The sequence below is a fragment of the Fundulus heteroclitus genome, chromosome 9, assembly GCF_011125445.2.
Source record: "Fundulus heteroclitus isolate FHET01 chromosome 9, MU-UCD_Fhet_4.1, whole genome shotgun sequence".
NCBI classification, from domain to species: domain Eukaryota; kingdom Metazoa; phylum Chordata; class Actinopteri; order Cyprinodontiformes; family Fundulidae; genus Fundulus; species Fundulus heteroclitus.
This window is the reverse complement of record NC_046369.1, coordinates 32,460,462-32,486,272: the sequence shown is the minus strand read 5'-3', so window position 1 is coordinate 32,486,272 and position 25,811 is coordinate 32,460,462. Positions and strand designations below refer to the sequence as shown.

The 25,811-nt window shown below is 41.3% G+C and overlaps 1 protein-coding gene across 1 annotated transcript in view; it reads right to left on the bottom strand.

The window, feature by feature from the left end:
• LOC105925324 (cadherin-24) overlaps positions 1–25,811 on the bottom strand; it is a 55,585-nt gene that overhangs the window by 26,243 nt on the left and 3,531 nt on the right. Inside the window, exons 2-5 of the mRNA XM_012861103.3 lie at positions 20,082–20,816; positions 9,373–9,667; positions 3,637–3,756; positions 3,135–3,302 (exon numbers count right to left, since the gene is read on the bottom strand). Coding sequence (XP_012716557.3) covers positions 3,135–3,302; positions 3,637–3,756; positions 9,373–9,667; positions 20,082–20,690 — 1,192 coding nt within the window. The 5' untranslated portion in view covers positions 20,691–20,816. The remainder of the gene's footprint in view (positions 1–3,134; positions 3,303–3,636; positions 3,757–9,372; positions 9,668–20,081; positions 20,817–25,811) is intronic.

Here is a 25,811-nt window from a genome sequence, read left to right as displayed (position 1 = left end):
ACCCCGCAACACTCTATCGCACTGATTACTACAGGAAAACGGCAACCAGCGGATGGCTCAGTTGATTACTAAATAGTGAAGTAACAAAACAAACCAGAGTGTCCCCCTCTATTACTCCTTTGTTTAGTTGTAAAGCCATTAGAGACTACTGTGGCAAATGATAAGTTATGGTGGAGCCAGACTCAAGCTGACAAGAAAAATATTCTGCAAAATTACTATAAGGCAGAAATTGTACCAGGTTGTTTCTGAATAGATTTCCAACAGGCAAATGGAAAAACACTGCGGCACATGACAGATAAGCAATTAAATAGCATAAAATTATTGCAAAACTGAATAAAAGGTACATACTTCCCTGAAAGATACTGCACTAAGGGCCTGATCTTCAGAAAGTTTGCATGTATTAAAATGTGCAAACTAATTAGTGGATGTTGTGAAATGATGATGGAGGTAAATTCAGCTGTTAAGAGATGAATCTGACTGTAAATCTGACAGTACGGCTCTTCCCAGACTCAGAGGGTGGTTGGGGTGGAGCTGCAAGAGTCAGCTTTTCCAGGTTTCATGTTTGATATGTAATCTTTTAATAACTTATTTATTAAATTATTTATAATTATTTTTTTTATCTTGTTAATTTTTAACTATTGTTTGGAGCCCTTTGAGACACCTAAAGAGCACTATAAATAATATTCATAATTGTTTTAATGCTATACCTTGCTTTGCAAATCCAACTTTTTCAGGTCGAGTTCGCCACTAGTGGTTGCTCTCTCCATTGCTGTTTTTTGAAGGCGGGCGAGAAACATAGATCGGAAGCACTGTTGGCTTTTGGGTCGTGTAGTTCTTTTGACTTGCATTATAGTTTAGATTTCTTGGAAAAATATACAAAATGGCGGTGCCGATAGGGGTGTGCATTGGCACTGCCCTCACGATTCGATTCCATTACGATTCACCAGGTAACAATTCGATTCAATTCGATTCTACAATGCATTGCGATTCTACTGCACACAAGGCAAATTTTTCATCAGTCATGAGGCAACAAAAGCAATCAGACGATAACATATTTTATTGGCTGCTATGTCTGTATCTTTGACATAAATGTCAACGTTAAATAACATAAAATTGGTACAGGGATACTGGATATGGCATTCTCTCTGCTTTAGAACCTAAATTAAAATTAAATAGAGCAATAACAGCCAACTTTTCCAGCAGTGACCATAAGTGGTTTTTTTTACACACAGTAAAATAGCAGCTCTAAGACAGGGCACTTCCTGAACTCCTGTGCAAACATTAATCAGTAATCACACTATTATAACAACAACCATACAGGCACCCAGCAATAATAATAGTCAGTGCAACACACAGTAACCACTTATTACTGTGAAACTTTTTTCAAGTAGTAAAGTCAAGTGCAACTATTCTCAACAAAACAACATCTTAGCAGCTTTAAGACAATGACAATTATATACCTGAGATGAGAATACTGAATCTGGCAATCACATCAGCTGCATACAACAAATATATCAACATATCAAGATGTGAAATACGTTGTAATGTAAATCAAAAATAAAGTGTGTAGGCTTAGCCTACTACCAAATTGGTGCAAAAAACTTCTTCCGTCTGAGTTTAACATCACCATCATCAACAATCCGTTTCAGAAGCAGCATTTAGTTCCTATTCTCCGCTTATCTTGAACAAACTTCCAGAAAACTGTATAAGTGTGGAAAGACTGAGTTCCTTTAAATCAAGATTAAAAACACATTTATTTAGAATAGCCTTCGACTGTTCTAGTTAAACTGTTTTACTGAAACATCATTAGTTAGCTGTACCGATCCGTTGTGGTGAAGAGAGAGCTGAGCCAAAAGGCAAAGCTCTCGATTTACCGGTCGATCTACGTTCCTACCCTCATCTATGGTCACGAGCTTTGGGTCGTGACCGAAAGAACGAGATCCCGGATACAAGCGGCTGAAATGAGTTTTCTCCGTAGTGTGTCTGGGCTCTCCCTTAGAGATAGGGTGAGGAGCTCAGTCATCCGGGGAGGACTCAGACTAGAGCCGCTGCTCCTCCACGTCGAGAGGAGCCAGTTGAGGTGGCTCGGGCATCTGGTCAGGATGCCTCCTGGACGCCTCCCTGGAGAGGTGTTCCGGGCACGTCCCACCGGGAGGAGACCCAGAGGGAGACCCAGGACACGCTGGAGGGACTATGTCTCCCGGCTGGCCTGGGAACGCCTTGGGATTCCTCCTGAGGAGCTGGCCCAAGTGGCTGGGGAGAGGGACGTCTGGGCCTCCCTACTGAAGCTGCTACCCCCGCGACCCGACCCCGGATAAGCGGAAGAAGACGGACGGACGGACGGATCATTAGTTCAACTTGGCCAACTGTTTTTAAAATCATTAATATTTGCTTTTAGTTTCCATTTTACTGTGTTTTATTTAGTTTAAATTTTCCTACATTTTATTTAAATAGTTTTTTTACTTGATTTTTTTCTTTTTTTATTTTCCAATATTTTAATCACGTAAAGCACTTGCATTGCCCTTGTACAGAAATAAACAATAAACATGTGCCTTGCCTTGTCTAATCTAAATCTGATAGATAATTTGTAGCAAGACTTAAACATTTCTGCTCACAGTAACTCTTCATCCACTTTGACTGAGCTTTAGCTTTAGCAAACATAAATGGGCAAATTACTACGTCTGATGGCCAAATAAGGCATGCTAAACTTTTCAGATTGTTTTTGTTAAAAATGTTGAAAATAATGTTACATTTTTCTTCCACTCTCCAGTTATACACTACTTATGATTGGCCTATCAAATAAAATCCCAATAAAATACAGTATATTCATGTTTGTGGATATAATGTAACAAAGGGGTATCAATACTTTCACAAGATACTGCACTTCAGGTACCACTGTCTCTGCAGTTCATCTTATGTCAGTGTTTCTCCAAAACAATGATGTGATAAGTAATGTTTAGCTACTTTAAAGCGTGCATCTTATCTTGAACCTGTCAGAAAACCCAGAAGTGAATAATATCAGACGCCTGTCATTACAAGACATTTTATTATCTAAATCCTCACACACCTTCTACATCTAACGGGGATCGAAAGCAATTATAGTCGAAGTGGTGATCCGATAAGGTGGTGCTTACTGCGTCTGAAGTGAGGTGGGTTGTCGTTGACATCGCTCAGCTTCACGGTGACAGTTGTGGTACCAGTCAACCCACCCAGATGGCCGCCCATGTCTTTCGCCTGGAGGACCACCAGATATTCATCCTGCGTTTCTCTGTCCATATCAGGTACCGCAGTCCGCAGGATGCCTGGTGGAGAGGAAAGCGGGGAGCACAACAAAAATCACAACAGCTCCAAATTTCGCAGTGACATGCCGTCTCCTCACATTAGCATCAAAGCGAGTCATACATTTTAAAATGAGGATATTTCCAAACATGTGACCTCGGGCACAACTCTTTCTAAACTGACTCAGAGAAAAAAAAAAAAACATCTAGTTTTCTGCTGAACATATGGTGGGAATGGATAAAACATGCCATATGATAAGGATTAGCTATGTGAAGTGTTACCATGAGCTGAAGAAACCCTCTACGGAACAACACTAAACGGCGGCGATGTATGGATAATGTGAGGGTGTGAACAGACCTGTCTGAGGGTCCACGGAGAAAAAGTCCTGGCCCTGTAATATTCCATAGACCAGCCGGGCACTGTTTCCATATGTTGGATCGTCAGCATCTATGGCTGTGACTTGTATTACTGATGTGCCTGTGAAACACAAGAGAAATAAACAAAAGGAAAGAAAGGACCCCTCCAAATTAAAATCAAATTATTATCACATCCTAAATCATTCTTTTGAGTATTCAGTAGATAAATCAGTTAGGCTAAATGGATAATGCAATTCTTGTTGCTTCTCAATGTTCACAAAATGTTCTAAATGTCATCCTTGATCTCATGCTTGAAGCAGTGTGTCTAGTTTATCTGTGGAAAAAATATGTCAAGTGGAAACTAGATTCTACAAAGTACTTTGCAGAGATCTTAAGCCAATTTCTTCATATTTAGCTTCTAAAGAGCCAGATTTTCTTGTAATCTGGTAGAGTAGTGATAATCAACAGTGCTCCAGTCTTCCAAAGCTTTGCTTCAGTGTTTGACAGCCCACTCACTTTCAGTCCAGTTTATTGCTTTATAGGCCCCTTAACATCGATGTAAGATTAACGCTGGCACCAAAAGGCTACAAATGTCAAGGGATGAAGGGATGAGCCAGTGTTATTTTAAATGAGCTCTTTGTTGTTAACAGTCTGTCTCAAAGTCTCTCTCTCTCTCTCTCTCTCTCTCTCTCTCTCTCTCTCTCTATATATATATATATATATATATATATATATATATATATATATATATATATATATATATATACATATATATATATATATGATAAATCTGTGAAACATTATTCTGCAGTAATGTATAATTTTTTTCCCCTCAGCAATGTTATTCCTAAATAACTTTTTGTTAGAAATCAGACTGTATATTATCAGTTGATGGGTAAAGTAAATTTACACCGAAAACAAAGCATGGCTGGATATTAAAATATGGATTTTCACTGCAGGATTTCATAAAAATCTCCTCTTAAAAAGTGCACTGAAGAAAAATACAAGCTGATTCTGCTTTTTTTGTACTTTGGTTGATGACATCGCAAGATGTTCAGGAGTTATAGAGGGAGGTATTCAGGGAGTGGGTAATGTAAACAGGTAAGTTAAGCCTAAAGTGTGGAAACTCTGGATTTTTGTTCCATAAAGAGAGAGCTGTAAGTATAGCTTTGAGTATATAATCCTGTTAACAGACCGTGAAGATAATCTGCTCCCTTGCAGGTTGTCCTTAAAAGCAACCCTCTATTGATACACAAATGCCTGAGGTAGGGTTTTTTTCATTCTTACACCCTGATTGATACCGAGGCACAATCATTACTTTCAAATGTCAGCCATCAATGTTTATGCATTTGGCAGATGCTCAAATAACATAAATGCGGAAAAAAACGTGTAGCCTTTGTTCTTTTGCTGTCCAACAAACTCAGGTGTATGGATTATAATTACAGGGGAATTTGCCAGGCACCTGCTGGAGGACAGATAATATTTATTTCTACTCATACTGACCCTGAGCTGGGTGTAATAACGTAATCCACTGCAAGGCAGTGGAACCCAGGGTCAGATGGCCATTCTTCCACAGGGACCATTCCAGTTCCTGTGAAAGCTCTTGGTCACCATAGAGAGGTCATGTTGGATCAATGTGATGTGGCAGTCAAGGTATGAACTGCATCAATTATTTTGCATCTCCAGTCATAAAACAATCACGGCAAAAAAAGAGAAATACCAAACATTCATTTATTTCTTTTCTCTCCATGTGCGAATACAGAGCTAGTATTTGTGATATTGTTTCATCAGTAAAAGAGTTGACCCGTCCAAATAAACTCACCTGAACTGGGGTTATCTTAATAGCATTCTGTAACAACTTTTTAGATATTTACAAGCATATTTTTGTCATATCTGTAATTGGATGAAAATCCTCCCAGTTCAACTTCTTTACTAGTAGTTGAGTAATATGCGGATGATATTTTAATATACATTGAAATATTACTTCATAATGTTTCATCAGAATTTACATGGCATTAATCTGTGTTGTGGAGGCTGACGGACCTCCATCCTGGTGCTACCCAACCCAGCTCTGTTAAAGGACCAGACTGTACAATTTGTTAAGGAAGGTGAATGGGTACTGAAGTGTTCTTTAATACTAAAACATGCTTCTATCTTTCTCTCTACACTCCTCTCTGTCAACCCCACAGAGACAGTTCTCCTCTTGTGAAGGAAAAATATTTAGCACAAAAAATTAAATGTTGATCCAAAGAAGTATCATTTTAGGAAAGACGACAACTGTGTTAAAACTATTTTCTTGCTCTTCTTATTTACTGTAAAAGCCTGAAAAATAATTTAATCATCTCCTAATTTTCTGAATTGCATGTTATACTAATATTTTTACTCTCTTAAGTCAGAATTATGTCTGATATATTACACAATATGCAATGAAAATGATTTTATTCAGTTCACCACTCTTTAATGAAGTCACTATGCTGCTATTGTGAACACAGAAAGATACAGAAACCAAAATTCATGCCGAAGTTTCACATTCAGTCGGGCAGCCTTTCTCTCTTTTTCTGCTGCTGACAACTTACTTTTTTACTGAACATGTAATTGGATATTATTGAGGAGCTTCAAGAAGGATGTCAACCTGTGCTGGCATCATCATTTTATTTTTTTCCAGCGGTTGATGTTTTGAATTGAGGCATCTGAGCTCTGTTGAAGACAGCGATTATCTACGCCTGTGAACGAGTCTAACTCGAGAGGTAGTAATTCAGGGTTAAATGAAATGACTGATATCAGCTGGTCTGAAAACCGAAAAGTTTTCCCGATCCAGGTTAGATGACCCAGAGTTGGGTGGATAGACTTAGGGTTTGCTGAACGGCCTTTCTCAAATAACCCCTTGATCAGCCGGCAGCCGTAAACTTTATGGTGGACAAGAAACTTGACCTTTAAGCAGCAATTTTTGATACATACATGCAAAATTATTCAAGTTGCATTTAGGTGGTGAGGGGATTATGTTTACATGTTTCAGCCAGAGACTCCCCATTGGGTTTATTATATACCATAATCATTTTCAGCAGAGGTGGATAGATGCAGCATTTCTGCAGGAAACATTCTGGGGGCAAGAAAATCACCCCGATGGGACTCATCAACTGAAAGACATGGTTGTTATAACAAGTTGGCCTGAAATGAACTGTGAAGATCGTCAGTATCAAGCCTGGCTATTCCAGTCTGCATTAGTCCTCTTCATAAACTGCATCAAAGTGTTTTACAGGGGCTAAAATTTCCTGAAGTAATACAGTGATCTCACATACAGCTCAAATATTTTGCTGCAATCATACCTAATACATATCAAAGTGGATCCATAGTCAAGGACAAGAACAACACAACTGAAACTACTTGGACGTCCTCTGGTCTCTTGCCTCGTGTGACGTCACCATGAAGGTTTTTATTTAGGAGGGGAGATTTTATGTTGATTAAATAACAAATTACAACACAATAGCCAGACAATTAAGAAAGCTTAGTAGGACCTGTTGTTCTCAAGGTGACAAACTGGAACTTTAAACACGGATCTTTATGTTGTACACGACGCTGCTTTTGTCCACTTTTCTTATTATTGTTAAACACACTGGACAGTATGCTGTCATGATGGGGTACAAGGAAAATAAAATGAGCTCAATAGCATCCAAAGTCTAATAAAAAAATACTTTAAGAAAACTTGGCAAATAATTAAGAATAATCAAAAAGATAACAATAATATCTGGCTCCCTTGCAGAAAAAAGATTTTCACAGAACTTTAGACATTCTAGGAAAAGTATAAAAATGCATGACTTTATATCCAGGCTATCAGTAAATCGACAACCAGTCTGATTTTCAGTCCAGCACTTAATCCTGGCTGAAATATCTCAGCAGCTGTTAGACTGACTGGTGAAAAAAAAAAAAATCTTTGGCTCTTCAGAACGGACGTGTGATGAATTCTAATGACATTGTTGATCCCAGGATTTTTATTTTATTTTTAATGTGTTTATCATGTAGAGTTCATGATCAGATGCAGTACCCTCCACACTAATTGGCACCTCTGGCAAAGATCTGTAGCCTGTCTCAAAACAAATTCACCTTTTATCGCTGCAATATATATCACGCTGAAAAACACAAGAGGAATCTAAACTTTAGTTCGAGTCCAATGTGAGTAAAACCCCACATTATAAAATGCCTGTTTTGACAAAATCAAAAGTGATACAATTACTGGCAGGCCTAAAAAAAATACATGTGACTGAAGCGTTAAAAAAAATCTGACTGTCTAGGAATGTCTAATTACTAATTTAAGACTTGCTGTTTCCCTGGGATGTTAACATGAAAATCATAGAGATCTATTTGTCTAAGACAGGAGAGACAAGAAAACATGTCATTCAACTAAGATAATTGTGTGTTGATTTTCATAAACCAGAAAATTACTACAAGAAAATGGCTACACACTTAACATTAGCTTAATACGGTCACAGCAATAATCTAAATACTTAAAACAACTGAATCTTTGACAAGCAAGAGTGAGTGTGTAAAAAAAATCTACATTCTTACATCATTACAATATTTAGTTTCTTATTTATTTGCTGCAAAATTGCAGGTTAGCATGCCAACAAGGTGATATTTTTATAGTTGTAATATACCCTTTTTATTTCTTTAATCACCTTGCAGATTTAGCTGTAAAAATTTTTTTCATTTAACCAAGACGTTAGCGTCTGATGGGAAATGAAACAGATAACAAAACAATGTAAAATTAGTATCATTTTTTTTTTTTTTTGCTTTTAATCAAAGTGATATGTTAAAACTCTAATAGAAAATTCTTTATTGGCATTGCAACGATTACTATAAATCGTTATAGTAATCGTTGCAAGGTATTTTTAATGATTCATCTTTAGTGTTGAGCTCCAAGTTTTTGACGTCGGTAGGACTCCTTGCCATCACCCTAATCGTTAGCTTCCTCCACAGAGCTTCAAGTCAAGACTCGGCCTTGTGCTCCAAAATGTTAACATCACTTTCCGTCATAAGAGACATGTTTGTGAAATAAAATATTACTTTAAACATTAACTGTCCGGGAGTAGAAATAATTTTGGTCTGAACTGTAGGTGTAGGGTCCATTTTAGTAACTGGACTTTGGCAAAAGCACATTTAGTTTCTATTGAGCATGGACCTGGTAGCGGTATCAATGGATTCAAAGGCTTTAGTTCCGGTTTTAAAAAGCTTTTATGTTATATCGATCTAAAGTCATTTTAATAATATGGTAGAAGAAGTCCCAATGACTGGAGATCCCCCACCCCAACTTGTTGCTACAAACTGGCAACAGCTGGTTAAAGGGAGGCCCCAACAAATTTCTGTTGCTGACAAGCTTTTCTGTTTGGAAGAAAAGCAGATTATATATTCCCACAACTGATTTGCTACATTCTGTAGAGGCAAATTTCTTTTGTGTAACAGATCATTCCTTAGTAATGTAGTATCTTTCTTTATTTTACAAGTTCACTGCAGAGGGATCTCTAGCTCTGACTGATATGGGCAGAAGTGAACAAGAGAAGGAGTGATGCAGTATTTCAGACAGACTCAGTGTTGTTTTGCCGACTGTCTCTACTAAAATCCATCCAGCAAATATGTTGTTGCCCCCCCCTCCCCCCCCCCCAACAGGATAGCACCGGTGGCATTTTACATCCACCAACGATTCATTCACCAGTATCATTTTCTTGCCCCTCCGGCGCCGTACCTATGTTGGCCATCTCCGGCACCATGGCAACATAGGGCTCGTTGGGGAAGACGGGCGGGTTGTCGTTGATGTCCTGTACCCTGATGATGAACTCCGAGGAGGGCTCCAGGGCTCGGCCGGTCTCCCGGTCCGTGGCCGTCGCTACGAGGCGGTACTCGTCTTTCTCCTCCCGGTCCAGGGACTTGGTGACGTGGATGTTCCCCGTGTTTCCGTCAATGACAAACACGGAGCCGACTCCCTCCCCCTCCAGCATGTATTTGGTGCGCCCGTCCCCTCTGTCCATATCCGTGTGCAGCTAGAAAATTAAACACAAACAGACAACAGTCCCAGCAACACCTTCAGGCGACATCAAGCGTGGGTTACTAATGCAGGTATCACTCATTAACACTCCTCTGTTTGTCTGGCACGCAAAAGGCAATGCCAGACTGTGTGAAATGGGTAAATCGTGTCGAGATGGGAGGTGCTCTGTGAGTTTGAGAGGAATGGCACCAGGTGTGGAACATACATATGGGACCAGGGTGAGTACTGAGGCATGCAGCTAATTAACTCACTGGACCAAACGCGCCACTGGGGGTTTTGTTGAGAGGAAAATCAACATTGATGCGGACAGTGGCCCTGCAAATGCCATGTATGTATAATCGGAGGCACATCCTGCAAACGCAGTCAGTAGCCATCTGTAAAATCTTTCACTCCTTTCTACCCATCTGCCTCATCCTTGTCCCGCTTCTACATCCATCTGCCTTAACACTGCCTCCACCCTTTAAAACCACCTCTTTCCTCCCCCTTCTTGTTTCTCTTGTGTTTTCATCAAGTTACCTCGCTTACACAGATTGCCCATCTGCTCACATTTCTTATTCTCCCCCTCTCTCTTCCTCCCTGTTTTTTTTTTTTTTCCTTCTTCGCTTTTTTATTTTGCTCTCTGGTGCAGAATCCTGGTTCAGTACTTAGTGGCAGAGAGGATATTAGGGAGATAGACAGATAGGTAAAAGGCCAAACATACAGAAATAGAAGGCGAAAGAGATTACTCAGCCTTCATGGCATCCAGCCTTCTGACCAGAGACTCGCACATCTCTCTGTCCTCCAGGCATATCTGCACATGTTCATAATCCACAAGGCTTACTCACAACCTCTGCTGTGGTCCCCAGATACCCAAGAGAGCTAAAGCTTTGACTTCAAAATGCAGCTGCAGCACAGTTTGTTTTTGAGATGTGTGAGTGGCAATTTTGCATATTTGCTCAAGACGTTTTCATTTTCTGGCGTGAGACGTGCTGGCGAACAGAGAAGTAGACAAATCTATCAGGACACAATTAGTCCGCTCAAACAACACCATGCAGCCATTCTCTGGGCTCCATCCAGTGTTTTGGGGGCAGTCGTAGGGCAAGTCTTTCACAGCGCAAACAACACTTGCTCCTCAAGGAACATGTACTTGTAAAGTAACCAATTAGCCAAACTTGTGGGTTTTTGGAGGGCGCCTGAGTGCCAGGGGAGAACCTACCTAATACCAAAAGTATTCACTCCCCCCCCCCCCCGCCCCTGCCTGTTTTTTTTTTTTTTTTTTACATTTTGTCTTGTTACATTTCATTGAGATTTAATGTGATAGACCAACACAAAGTAGAACATGATTACGAATGGAAAGAAAAGTTTTCATACGTTTTATATTTAAGGATCTGAAAGGCATAGTAGGCTTGTAGAATACCTATTTATCCAAATGTGTCAACACTTTGTAGAACCATACCATACCATTTTATTTCTAGAGCACTTCAAAAACAACATAGAATCTGACCAAAGTGCTGCACAAAAAACTGATACATAAAAAATATATACATAAAACACACTAAAAAGTTAAACAAAAAAGAATGAAAACAACCATTGACATATCTTACCACAGTGATATATCAATGAAACCCCCTACAGCTGCAAGTCTTTTTTATCTATTTCCCTTTTTCTCTTTCTTTCTTTTTTCCCCTCTTTTTTTCCTGAAGAAAAAAAAAAGCTGCAAGTCTTTAAGGGTTTGTCTCTACCAGCTTCCCCAAAACAGCTCACAGCCAGATTGGATGAAGAACGTCGGTGGACAGCTGTTTTTGTCTTGCTACAGCTTCTCAGCTGATCTGTATTTAGATCTGGACATTGTCTGGGTCATTCTGAAACTAGAAGAGAGCATTGTAGCTCTGGTTGCATGTTTAGGGTCGTTCTCCAGCTGGAAGGTAAACAGGGTTTCCGCCAGGACTGCCCTGCATGTAGCTCTCTTCGTCTTCCCATCAACTTTGAGGAACTAAAAAAAAAAACTATCCTCACAGCATGATAATGGCAGCACCAGGTACCACCTTGGAGCGGGTTACTATGATCGGTCTGTGTTCGATGTGGGAACGGGTAATTTTTGACGACACATAGAATGTTGCTTTTAGTCCACAGATCTCACTTCTAGTCTCATCTGAATGCTTTCTTCTACATTTTGGCTGCGTCTCCTCCATGGGATGGGGGCGGAGCTCGTTATATCCTTTAAAAAACAAAAAACTTCTTCTTGACACTCTTCCATGAAGGCTGGTTTAATGTGACATAATACAGCAGTTGTTCTGTCCACAGATTTGTCTACTGAGTCACTTCTCCAGAGTCACCATACGTGTTTGATTAATCTTCTCTGTTATTCCAACCTATCCCTCTAAGTGGACTGCTGTGTCTCGGTGGGGTTGCAGTTTTGCTTTACCGTTTTAATTTTAGGGCGATGGGCTGAATATTTTTTTCCGTGAGACGTTTCAAACTTGCCATTGTGTTTCAAAACCTGATCACAGCTTAAAACTTCTCCTCAACTTTAGCGTCAACCTGTCTGCTGTGTTCTTCATGATACCGTTTGTTCACTAAGCATCTGATGCCTTCACAGGACAGGTGGAGTTATCCTGAGACTGAATTACACCCAAGTGTGGGTGGTTTCTGAATGCCAGGAATTGCTTTGTGTTTTATTTTAGCGTCTCAGAGCAAAAGAAGCAGGAAACAAAAATTTCTAAATCTGTATCTGTCAAACATTTGGAAAACCTTGGCTCACCTCTGCATTACTTTGTGAGGGTCTATCACATACAATCCCCACAAAATGCCTTAAAGTTCGTGGTTGTAACATTAAAAAAGTTGAAAAGGGTGGAATACTTTTGCATGGCAGGTTATGCTCACACAGGATAAAGCGTGCATACTTGAGAGAAAATAAACTGTATGGGCTGTGTGTGTATAACTGTGTGTAGGAATGATGGAGCTGAGGGTAGGGATTATGTACCCTCATGATGGTGCATACACAACAAACAGCAAGATAAAGTGCTAGTTTCTTTATTCATCCCGGCACCCACATTCTCTCCATCCTTTCTTCCTTAAAACTAGCTTTGATCCCACTCCTCACCACCAGAGACATCTCTGTCGAAGTCTGTGCCTTTCCTCGCTCCCCTACCCGCCACCGCCTCCCACTTCCCAGCCAGACCTCCTCTCTCCTCACTGTCTAATTGCCGGTTCAGTCCCGCTGCGCCTCAGTCAGCATGGAAAAACACTCTCACGGTGGGGAAGGAATTTATCCATCCCTGTTCAAACAAAGCCAGAGAAGGAGGACCCCCCCCCCAACCCCACCCCCTCCAATTCTCTCAACTGGTGCGCAGCCTCCTCCTCCGGGTTTATGTCTGCTTCTGTGTCTTCTGGCAGACAGAGTTTAGCTTCTTTCACCCAGGTTGAGGCACCTGCGATTTGAGCTGGTGATAGCTCCCCTCGCATCTTTTCATCTCTCTATTTCTGGCAGTGAAGCAAAACCCAAAGTGAGTTGCTTCAGCGAGGTAAGCCTCGTGCTTCCTCCACGCGGCAGCGGCGTTTTATTACATGAATATTAAACTCAAGACAAAAGGCGTGAGCGTTCCTTGTTCCTACTGATTGCTTTAACACCCCTCCCTGCCTGTATCAATAACAACCGGAGAGGGAAATTAAACATTTATGAGGCGTATAAGGCCCTGGTAAGGATCCAATCTAGACTGTCACTATATGCTTTACTACGAGCTACAAAGTGGCTGGCAGCGGTCCCCGTTAGCGTCACAGCTGATGGAAGCCTGCTCCGAGTATCCTAAGGCTGCCAGGAGCTGCATTAGAGAGGAGTTCCTCGCTGTGAAATAATACAAGCAAACCTGAGGGACTGTGTGGTTCAGGTGCGCTCTGAGCTAAATCATCTCCACCGCTCCTCTGTTAACAGATGAAGGCTCCTGGTGTTGGCCATTGTCAAAGCTCAAGCGTGTGATACAACGAGCGGGGGGGGGTGGGGGGGGGGGGGGGTACAGCTGCTCAGATGTCTTTCTGGGCTCCATTTTCCAGCAACTAAAAGGACCCAAAATATCCAGAAAATACTAAATGCAATTTGCCCTTTTTTGCTTTAATGCATCCAGCATTCATGCCACTGATTTGGATAGAAAACATTCCAGAGGATAAACTTGTCAAAATAACTGGAGGCGAAGATTTGCTTCGCTGCCTGTTTTAACTCTTTTTATTTTCATGCGCCTCCCGACTCAATTGAACCAGACTTTCAGTATGGTTGCTTTTCCTCTATTTGCATTAAAAATGCTATGCTAGAGATGAGAGAAATGCAGTCTGGCACTGGGATGAGTAAACAGGCACAGGATGGCCACAAATAAGTCATTTTGGTTATATTGTTTATTTAGGAAGCTCTGTTGGTGTATAACTGAGTTTTTCCAAAGATTTGGGCTGCTTTATTGTAGGAAATACATCATTATCATTAAATACTGAAGTGCATTGAAGCTACGCTTTTCCTGGCACTTTCTATTCTCTCTCCTCATCACAAAGTTCTCATCCCTTTCTCTGAGACTTCCTACTTCTAACAGGTGGGTCAATCTGCTGTGTGTAGGTGTGTCCACACTCACATCACTTTTTCTTGCCATCTTCTGTTTAGATCAGATTAAATTACACACAGTAAACTCTGTTTACCCGTTAGCCAAAGCTCAACACAATGTTCAGATTTGAACATGTGAACCATTTTGAAAACCGTGGTTCCATTTAGTTAAACATCACAGTTATGCCTTGTGTTGTGCAAAATAAAACCCCAATAAAACACAAGTGTCTGTTTGTGCACATTGTAATTTTAGCAGATATGAATACATTTTGCTAGGCATTGTATGTAATGTGTGGCCATAAAAGGCAATAAGGGTCAATCGAGGGGAGTGATGGCCTAGATGTTAGAGCAGCACAGTTATGCTCTGAGAAGGCTGCAAGTACCTGCTTCGAACCCCTGAGGAAGACCCTTAGCCCCAGATTCCTCCCTGGGCGCTGTGATAGCCGCCCACTACACCCTGAGGGACGGGTTAAATGCAGAAGACAAATTTAATTGGAATGCACAATTGCAATGACAAATAAAGATTTCTTCTTAAACGTCACTGGACGTTACTATAGCAATAAAGATGATTATATATAAAATTCATCTTTATTGCTATAGTTTCAAACTGGCCAAATATGGCACGCGTGCATTCAGACTATGAACCTAGAGTAATACTGCACACCATGATTCTGACTCAGTATATTGTGCAGCTTTGCTAAACTAAAGTTCAACATTCTGTCACTACGGAGCCGGAGGTGACCGGCATGTGATGCCAGAAACTTGGACCAGAATACATGCCTCTGAGGTCTAACATCTATTTAAGGAGTTTAATGCTACTCACCAGCACACTGATCAGAAAAAGTGAATCAAGTCCGTGACATCGTGTTGATGTCTCATGACTAACCTGAGGGAGAGTCGCTGCTTTTTAAACGGAAACCTTTCGCCGTCTCAGAGTTCGACTTTGACAGCAATAACCTTGCAGCCATCACAAGTCACTTCTACTGCCTCTGTTACACAGACGGCTTAAGGTCTTATTATAGTATATAATGCTAGTATAGTACTCATATTATTTTTGATTTAGTTGAACCACAGTGTTCCAGAAAACCATTTTTTCGCCTCGGGCTCAAATGGGGCGATAATACCCTGTTTTGTCAACTGTAACTGAAAGGAATTGAAAAGAAAGAATAAAGTAATTTCTCACAAAATATCAATATCCAGTTGCTGTGTCCTTGTCATCCTTGAGAGATAAATTACCCACACAAATAAAACAGCTAATCTCCCCGAACTGTAATTCTTAAAAAAAAAACCCCAATCATTATTAATTGTTTTCTTCTGCACACGACTATCTGGCTCACAATTATCCTTATGCTCTGTGTATCTGGCACCGCTCCTTAAATGGGAGTTTTATTGTCACTGTCACCAGTGCTGAAATTACACGGGCGTCGCCATTGAGCGGATGGCAGAGCGGACAGCGAGGTATGAAGTTGCCACAAATAGTGATGAACTAATCAATCCGACAGTGACTGAAATCGGCCAGTTTACTCACAGTCGGCTTGGACCGGCCTGTTTTTCTAAGAATTAGATTTGTCAAATTCTACTTGGTGAAATTTGATATCCATTCATTCATTCATCCATCGTCTGTACCTGCTTAGCCATGGAGGGCCGTGGGGGGCTGGTGCCTATCTCCAGCGGTCATCGGGCAGGTCACCATTCCAGTCTTTTTCTTAAAATTTAATAATAATGCTCCAAAGATAAAGCATCAGACCACATGCTATCGAAAGAAGTGCTATCGAAAGAAGTGCTATCGAAAGAAGTAACAGAGGTTTTGATTAAAATCATTATTTCGTTTGGTAGTTTGCTATTTCTCCTGTTCAGATAAGACATTTAAAAGGGGTAATGTTTTATTCATTGTTATTGTGCAAATACTCGCATTTGGCTTAATTCAACATCAACCCAAATATGTTAGTTATGATCTTTTGAAGTGAGATTCTGTGAAGTTATTACTTGAATAAAACAGCACCAAGTGTAACATTTGATTTAATTTCAGACTGTTTATATCTGCTAAAAAAAAAAAAAAAAAGCATTGTATCTCCCTGATGTGAACATTTTCAGTTTGAGGTATTTTAAATAGCTAAAATCGGACGTACATCAATTTAGACATTAGCTATTAGCGCCCCTCCCCTACCTGTTGCCATGCTAGTTAGTTGGCTGAAAAAAAGACTTTTCCCTCGCTTACAGAAGAGACAACTGTGGCTGTTTTGAACTACTGCTACAGAGGCAATAGTTCAGAATTATGGGATGGAAAACGATGGAGCGCCACCCATCACTGTTATGAAACTATATTTAACATATTAATTAAGCAGCTGACAGCAGGCTTGATACCTGAACACATAGCACAACCAATTAATGAACTAACACCATCCTATCATACCAACAACATTACTCTGAAGAGAATAGACCGACACCCAGGAATAGTCAGGGCTTTTACTTAAACAATACTTAACTTCATGGTTGTTTATCCAAACCTTTCGCTTAATCTCATGTATCAAAATATCAATCATTAAATGTTTTAGAGAATTATTGTGAGCATAATAATCAATGTTATTTCAATATATTATTGTATCCTTTTTAGTTTTTCCTCTTTTATATAAAACAGAACATTAAATGTTTTCCAAATATTTTCACAAAAGAGAACGTGTAATTAAAGTATTTGCTTAAATAGTGATATATAATTCTACACTGGTTGTAAATTCTTGTGGTTTGTTAAACCTTTAATCTACTTGTGAAAAACTAGATCCAGGGATTCTTACTTTTCCCCAAAACATTTCGAAAATCTTCTCCTTCTCATGAACCCCATGCTGACATGTCTCTTGATCCAGGTGTATCACTACCTTCTTAAAAATAAATGAACTTTAACTATTATTGTTATTAATAATGCCTTGTACTTCAGGCCTGCTTACATTGGTAACTAATTAGAAATAGAGCACTTGACTAAATGTAATGCATTCAAGATTTCATTAGCAGTTGTGCACTTGCCCTGTTTCGCATCCTCAGACTGCGGTTGTGAGCATTCAGGCTACAAGCCTCCAGTCTGCCCTGACAATAAAGGGCGGTTTTAAGACATTTTGCAGGGATTTATAAACACTAAACCTGCTCTGTAGTCTTCTAACACCAATATTCTGCAACCTATGAGTGCTTGAGGACACTCTGGCATCAGCTATTATGCCCCGCTGCCTGTGGCATGTACTTTACCGTGGCTGTGATAGCATGCAGGTCCTCCTCTCTCACACACCCAAGGGAGATGTGCTTCCACTCAAAACCTCGCTTCTCCTCAGAAGCTATTTTTCAGAGCATTTTTAACAAATTATGCTTTTAAAAAGTAATGGAAACGAAATGGGCCATTTCGGAGAGTGGTCGGGGTGTGCTCCCAGGGTCCACGGTCTAAATGACACCCATGTTGGCACACCAATTTTACCACCTCAGCCAAGCATAGCTAACAACGTCTGGGCAATAGTTCAGGCTTCTTCCTTAATGTACAAGTTGAGTTTTACTGTTAACTCTAATGCGATATTCCTGAGGACGAAAACGGTTGTTTGGAAATCACGTACAGTCTTTTCTGTTAAAAAGGGTTCAATCATCAAACAAATTTCTATATCAAGGTTAGCGTGAGTGAACAGAAAATGGTTTCAAATGATGATTTAGTTTATTTGGGGGAAAGAACTGTCCAAACCAACCTGCCCCTAAGTGTAAAAGTAATCGCCACCTAAAGCTAATAGTTGGGTTTTCCTTCCTTAGCAGCAACAACTTCTTTCAAGTATTTGTGATGACTGCAAATAAGTCTTTTCCATCCCTGTGGAGAAGTTTTGACCTACCCTTTTTTGCAGAATTGTTTTAAGTCAGGCACATTTTTGTCTCTTGAGCATGAACAGCCTCTTACAGCATCTCAATGGAGTTAAAGCTTAGACTTTGGGCAGCTCAAAATCCTTCTTTTTTTTTGTCATTCAAAAGTTATTCTTCAGATTATTGTTCTCTCTTAAAGGGACCATGTATAACTGATTTGGCATTTAATTAACAAAAATCAAGTATTGCTTTTATAACTACATATTCTGGCAAAGTCCAACAACATCACATCAAAAATAAAAGTGTTCTCATAATTAGCAGTTTAGGAATACATAGGTGTTGGAGTACCCACAATGAGACACCGTGTTGCATCGCTATTTCCAATTTCAGTAGCCCCATCAATAGGGGACAAACTGTCAGCCTTATGCGTTTCCCTACCTGTCTTCTATACGAGAACGGGCTGTCGGTGGAGGAGGAGTAGAAAACAAGCAAAGACGACCGTAGATCATTTCATTGGCCGTTTTCTGTTGAAATGGAGGACTATCCATACTCTTTGCCCAGCGAGAGGGAAGAGAAAGTAACCAAGAAAAGAAAAAGTAATGGGGGGAAAAAAGTAGAGGGTATAGTGGCGAAGCTATTATTACCAGGTAGAGTGGAGATCATTCTGAGGGAGCGCGGGCTCAGAACTGATGCAGAGGTTGCAGGTTTTCTGCTGGACAGGTAAGTTAATTTAATCTAACAGTGAAGTTTATTTGTTGGCATTATGTTAGAAACAGGGGAGTGTAGTCCAGCTATTACTCTGTCCTCCTGGCAGAAACGGGTGGTTTTGTTAGGGTGTGTATGTATGTACAGTATGTGGAGGGATATCGGCCAGCCCGTTCACTGCTTGTAGTACAGCAGCAGGACCGGCCGGGTCTCTTTACCAGTGTTTATAGTCACTTATTTTAGAGCCCAAATAAGCGACTGCAGGTTTAGAAAAGAGCCCAAAAATGCGACTGATGGAATTTACAAGCGACTTTATAAAAAAAAAAAAAACAGACTTGGCAACAGTGTCAAAAACCATTTCACACTATGATCATAGCTATTAGCAGTAGCTAATACATGGAGGACATGCTGCCATACTTATTATACTCAAATAATAGTAACTATTACGGCAAAGTCGTTTGTAATTCATTTAGCACATCACTAGATGCTGCGCCAGTGTGAAAATCTTACACCCTGGGGCTTTATGCTCAAGCTCATGAACTGATGGTGGGATTTTCTTTTTCAGAAATCTGAATTCATGCTTATGTCAATTATGGGGAATTGTCCAGGTCTTGAAGCAACAAATACCACCACCATGTATGACGACATGATCTTTCTGTGAAATGTTGTGAACCCCACCTAACAGGACACCCACCTTCCAAAAAGTTCAACTTTTTTCCCATCAGCGCACGGAAAATGTACCCGCACGGGAACAGGCCTGTTGGGACGGCTTCTTTCATGAGTAAATGAAATCATTATTTGAAAACTTCATTTTGTATTTACTCAGGTTGTTCTGTCTGATATTAGAAGTTGTATAATGATCTGAAACATCAATGTGACAACAAAAAAAACAGCAAAGACAAAAGAGATCTGCGCGGAGGGAAACTTTTTCACAGCTCTGTTCGTACACAGACACAATTTCTCTGTTCCACTCTGGCTGGAAACGTCACAGTCCATCGGGCGAACCTCGAAGCGTAAAAACCAGAGACATTGAGTGCAAGATGCATTGTGAGTGAGCACTGAGTGAAACTGAGTGAAAAGTTGTGCACTTCCAGTGCATGGATAATGCATACGAACAAATGCCTCTACCAACGCGGCGTACAATCCTGCTTGCTTTGATTAAATTATGCTGTGCATGAGTAATATCAATGACAAAAATGTGTTTGCAGGAAAAAAAAAAAAAAAAAGTTACGCCCTCAGGGAAAAGTTGCAAACGTAATTTCACACAAATAGATGCAGGAGATTCACATATGCATGCAGGCTGGTTCCACTAACGGCTTACCCGCCCAATGAGCACGGGCTCGGGCCCTCTGTACTCCTCGATCACAAAGAACTGGTTCCAGAGCCAGCTCCTGCGGCGACGGGGGCTCCGGCCTGACTCCCTACCTTCAGACTCTTTGACCCAAGTCCTTCTGTCAGAGTCTGCCTCTTCCTCTGCATCTGGTACTAGAGAATGATTTTCTACTGTTTGTTGAGCATCAATTACACCTCCATGCTCCCCATTAGTCAACCCGCTCCTTTTGTTGCCACTCACAGTGACGTCAGTATTAAGTTTTGGCACAAAGGATGTAGCAGAGGTTTCGGGCCGGCTAAACTCGTCTCTTTTCTCCGCTGGGCTGTCGCCGCTCAGTTGAAAAGCCCGGCGTGGCGGCCGTATTACATCAGCCTCTGCATTCTGACCATGCCTTCCCAGTTCTTTGATTTGCTCAAACAAGACATCTGTGGACTGGGGGTGAGGTAAGACTCGTTGCTCTTCGCTCCACACCACTCGCAAGTCCTCGTCTTCCTCCGAAAGGCCAGCGGGCTGTGGAACGCCGCCGCCTTCCCCCTGACAGAAGAAAAGGAAGAGGAGCGCGACGTGCGGCGCCATGGTGAGGCGTTCACAGATCATGATCGCTCGCCACAGTTGCTCATTCCCCGCCTTCCCTCCTCGCCTCGCCTCTCCTCAGAACGGGCCCTCATGTCGGATGGTTTTTCTCACACGTTTCCGTGCGGCGCACACGCTGCCCGGGATCACCTAAGAGAGAAGACATAATTAGCGCGATCTGGACCGCGTTCGTTAATACGGCTAACAAGTGCTTCAAGACACGTAGAGGGGAAAAGACGCATAAAAGCTGACATCTTACTCATTATCCAACGAAGGAAGGGGTGGTGGTGTGGTGGGGGGGGGGGGGAATATGTTTCTAAGACAAATTTCTACATGAATGTTTTTCTGCTGTTTGTTGAGCAGCTTTGTTTGCTCATCTGAGCACTCTGCCAGCTGCTATAAAAATAGCTCTGCTTTTCTTACACAGAGTGGTGCAATAAGAGGAAGAGCTACTCCGTGTTGTTAGTGGCATCCTTCTCTCTCGGTGCCGTCGCAGGAGGATCTGGCTCTTGATCTCATTCTCAGAGAGAGATATAAGTGTGAGGACTTTGAGATTTTCAATTAATTTAGAGCCCAAGGGCCCGGCAAAGAGGTGGGGCTCAGGTACTTTACTGCGCCTTGTCACACACAATTGCCTGGACAGCAGGTGATTGATGCCGTCCCTAAAGATGGACCACCACATGCCACGGTGCCCAACAGTGAAAGAGGTTCCCCCTTCAGAGATTAATTAGGCTCATAAATAACATAATCGATGACTTGCTCTTATTTCCCAAAAGTTTAATGATCTCCGTTTCATTTGCATATAAGTCAGATGGTGGCCATTGATCTGTGAAAGTTGATGTAGTGGAACGTGTCAGTAACTAGACTCGACGGAAACTGCTCGACTGCACTTTCTTTCCGCCTTTTGTTTTCCCCCCGTTTTCGTCCCACGTACATCTGGAACGCTGCCTCCCTTTTCCCCGGCATGAATGGAATAATTCTGTTGTCTGCCTTCACCTTTGTGCACACGTGAGCACGTGCATCATTATTTCCACAGAACAGCACATGAGTCATATATACATACAGGCACGTGGGTTTCTTTTTTTAAACGTTCTTTTTTAACAGCTTTTTTTATACGATATACAGCACACAATACAGAGAATAATTTGAAAAATAAAAGAAGAAAAGACAGACAGTCAGCGGGTAAAATAATAATGAACATCATACATCTCAAGTCTGATACTCTGAGAGCGGGAAACCACTTTTCAGTCTGAAAGGTCTGGGAATTCAAAATGATCCTGAAAGCAAATCTTAATATTTCACATTATGTCATCAGGGCATGCACTGATCATTGTTTTATACAAGTCTTAATTTTAGTTTGTTTCATATTTACAGGTTTTCCATTCAATACGTTTCCTGAGCAACTTCTTTCCATTCAGTGATAGGGGCTCGTCTTGTAAGAAAAAACTTATATTTTTTCCAGGTGAATTCTCTCGGTTTGAACTCGGAGTGGACGGCTGTGCTTACCAAATGTTTAACCAGTCATCTTCATTTAGTCTAATATTTGGGATTTTTCACCCACTTTGATTTTACATACATCGTAGAAAAGTTCCTTTGAAGTTGTAAGGAGAAATACATTTAAGTAATTTCTTTTCAGTTAACATTACCTTCAAGTGCCTCTACAAAAGTGTTACATAGAGGAATTTCTTCCTTGTCTTGTTTTTAATTTTATTTAATTTATTATTTTCACTAAGATAATCTCTTGAAGATATCTGAAAATCCTGATTTTTGAGCTGTTGAAAGCTCTTCAGACCTTTGAGAATATTACACAGTATGAAGCAATAACTCTTTTTGTCTGTTGTTTAAAGCTTTTATCTAGTTTGGCTGGTGCACTGTAAGATTATTACTTTGCTTTAAAAAATCAGATTTTTAAACCCCTTGTCCCAGATGTTTAAGGAGCCTGTACCATACCTCAACACATGTTCAGATATTTCAGAAAAAGTGTTTGACTATCACTTCACTTTGTTGAAGTTTGTATTATAACTGGTGTGGCATTTCAGTTAAAGAAAGGTAAAACGTCTTTTCCACGGAAACCAAAGTAACCCATGATGACTGGAACAACTATCTTCTGTCTGACAAAAGAAAGGAAATACTAATGTACATATTAACAGCGACCTCCATCCTTGAACTTTGCTGTTAGGTTGGGGAGCCCTCGATTCAAAGGGGGCTTCCCCTGTTGCACTCTGGAAGCTCTGGCTTATTAAAGTCAGAGCAGTTTAAAAAGGAAACAGGGAAACAGAGCACTGGCTCCAAAAAGGTCCATAAACACAGGAATAACTTGAAGGAAAAGCGTTTCATCTTTCACATCAAGTTCTACTCCAGTCCAAAGACATGATGGCTTTGATTTAATCTTACTGGACTTCCCCAGGTTTTACACCGTCTGCAGTCCTGTTAAGTATTTTTACTGTCAGGACTCCTGCAGCCTGTCCTGGATGGCAGGCCTCCTGTTGTTTCTGTGATATTACACCTGCCATCTCCCAGGGGAGCTGCCTTGGTCTCTCCGCCCGGTGCATCCTTCACAGGGGGGGAAGGGGAGGGGGGGGGGATTCCTCCGAGCTCCTTTTCTTCAGGTCAGCTGGGACTTTCAGGAGCACTGCTGCAGGTGATGGGACCAGATCAAAGGAAACTCAGCGTTTTGCCGGATGCAAAGTTTGCAAAGTTTCTTTCAGAGTTTCTCTAATAGTGGCGTTGGCTGTTCTTTTCATCCCAATTTGGGGCTGACGGTCGCGCTCAGAAAATGCTTTCTGTTCTTTGTGTAGAATTGCCTTTTTGTTCCCAAGCAGAGCGTATAACCAGCTGTTTAGTTTTATGCTGCAGAAAGTGAACAATGACTGGTGTTGGGCTGGTGTGCTAAGATGGTTTCGCTCTGAATGATCTGTGAGAAGGCGGGATGTTGAGGAGGAGGTCTGGGGGGGGGGGGCTGCAGCTCCTTTTTGAGAAAGTTTTCAATGAAACCCTATAGTTCCTCTTCTGCCGCCTCAACGCGTCCATGTGTGCACATTGTTGTTCCTGCATGAGCGTGCCTTTGGGTCCATCAGTTTAGCTTGACTTTCTTCATAAAACTCCACTGTGCAGCTAAACACCTCCTAAGCTTCAGCGCCCCATTCTTACAAATCCACCACTCTCTGCTCCGTCTCCTACACGCCGTCTGATATTTCCTTAGTTAAACTGTGTTTAACTTCTGCCTAACTTCACCACTGAGGCAGTTCAGGTTTCCTCTTCAACTGACAAGACGTTTGGTGAATTATTTTCTCACATCAGTGTGAATGTATTGTACTTATGCTATGATTTTAACTTCCATGCCGGCGTATTTAGCCTGATTGCTGCTAAAACGGCCTCTGCTCTTTCCTCTGATGAATTAGTTAAAGGTATACTATGCAACATTTTTCAGTTAATTAATGTGTTCCATACCGTTTTGGATGATTAAATGAGTCATTTCAGGTCGAACAAAGGTTTTCTCGGCCGCCCTGGTGGTCTGTGGGGGAAATACCGCACTTGCAATGGGGTACCGCGCGCGAGCTATTTTTAGAAACAAAACGTCACGATGACGTCACATCACGTGGTACGCAGTAGGGCAACCTTGCATAGTCCGCCGCTGTTTCGCTGTAAAAGAGACGTGCGTTACCCTTGGTTTTACTCGGTAAACGACTGCTTTTTCCAAATCTAAGACCATGGTTTTTAAACATTGTTGCTATGGAACGTGCAACAGCGACTCGAGGTACGCTGATCGGCCGCATATGAAGGATGTTTTCTTCAAGACTGCCAAGGAGAAATGTGTGCGCTGGGACCGGGGCGGTCGGCCTACACAACAGTTCAACCCGGAAAAAGTTACCAAATTCAAGTACATATGTAGCAAGCATTTTGTCGGAGGAAAGGGCACAACCGAAGAACAACCTGACCCAATTCCAGCGACATCAAGTCAAGGTAAGAGTATTTTGGTGGCCGACATGTTAATAAAGTAGCGCCTGCTACCATGACAGCATATAGGCTATCATGGTAGCAGGCGCTAACACGATAGCCTGCTACCAGGCTTACTCAAAAACATTTCAAATGAGACAAACATTAAACATATACCCATTCCTGGACGGTGATTGCAAACAACAACAACAAAAAAAACGGCCGACGCTGCCATGATCGCCGCGCAGGAAAAACAAAAACAAAGCTTACCGTTCGATCAACTCGGCCAGTTTTCCAGTCTTTTTAAGCCCTCAAACCTCAAGCCATTGTTTGAGCTGAAGGTTGGTGTGTTCTTCCACAGTGCGACCAGTAAACCGTGTGCCTGGGACATCGTCTTGGGAAAGTTTAATGGCTGTAAAGTCGGTCAGATCGCTGGTTCTGTTGCGCTTGTAATAGCTGGGTTATCCGTGCTTTCTCTCCTGTATGCCCTACCTAAGCGGCAAAAGGGGCGTTGCTCTTGAGACGGTGACGTCACGTGCGCAGTACCGCATTGCAGGAGCCCTCGGCCCGCACCCACAGGCTCAGAAGTCTCGTGCAAGACCGCGAGAGTCGGTCTTGCTTTACGGCGAGAACTCCATGTGTTTTTGCCCTGCCATTCACTATATGCACGCGCGAAAGCAACAACAAAGAACCGCGTGTTAACGTCAAATAAACATGCAAGCATATCGAGTTTATTATTATTATTATTATTTTTATTTTTTTTATGTTGGTGAGGATCAGGGAAACCCTGATGTTCATACCTTCACTGTGTTAGTCATTGTTTGTACTGCCTTTTTTTTTTACTTTTCGTTGCGTTCGCCTGTCTGCTAAGCTCAAAACAACCGCGCCTGGCTTGACGGAGAAACCAGAACAGCTGAGCATCTTTACTACAGTGCACTTTTTCTTTCGCCCTCTGGGGGGAGCCTCGCTGGAAAATCAACCCCGGTTGCATAGTATACCTTTAATTTGGGTTTGATTAATGCTCCATTTGCTTCCCTTACACTAAAACTGACAACTTTTGGTTTAGATTTAAAATGTTTAAAAAGACGATAAATTTAGTCTATTTAAAAGCAACAGAGCTATGCTGCCACTCGCGTCAGTGTCCCAGCAGAAGTCCCAGACTGATTTTTTTATTTTAAAGGGCTTGCTTCCAAGGTGTTCTTGAATTTC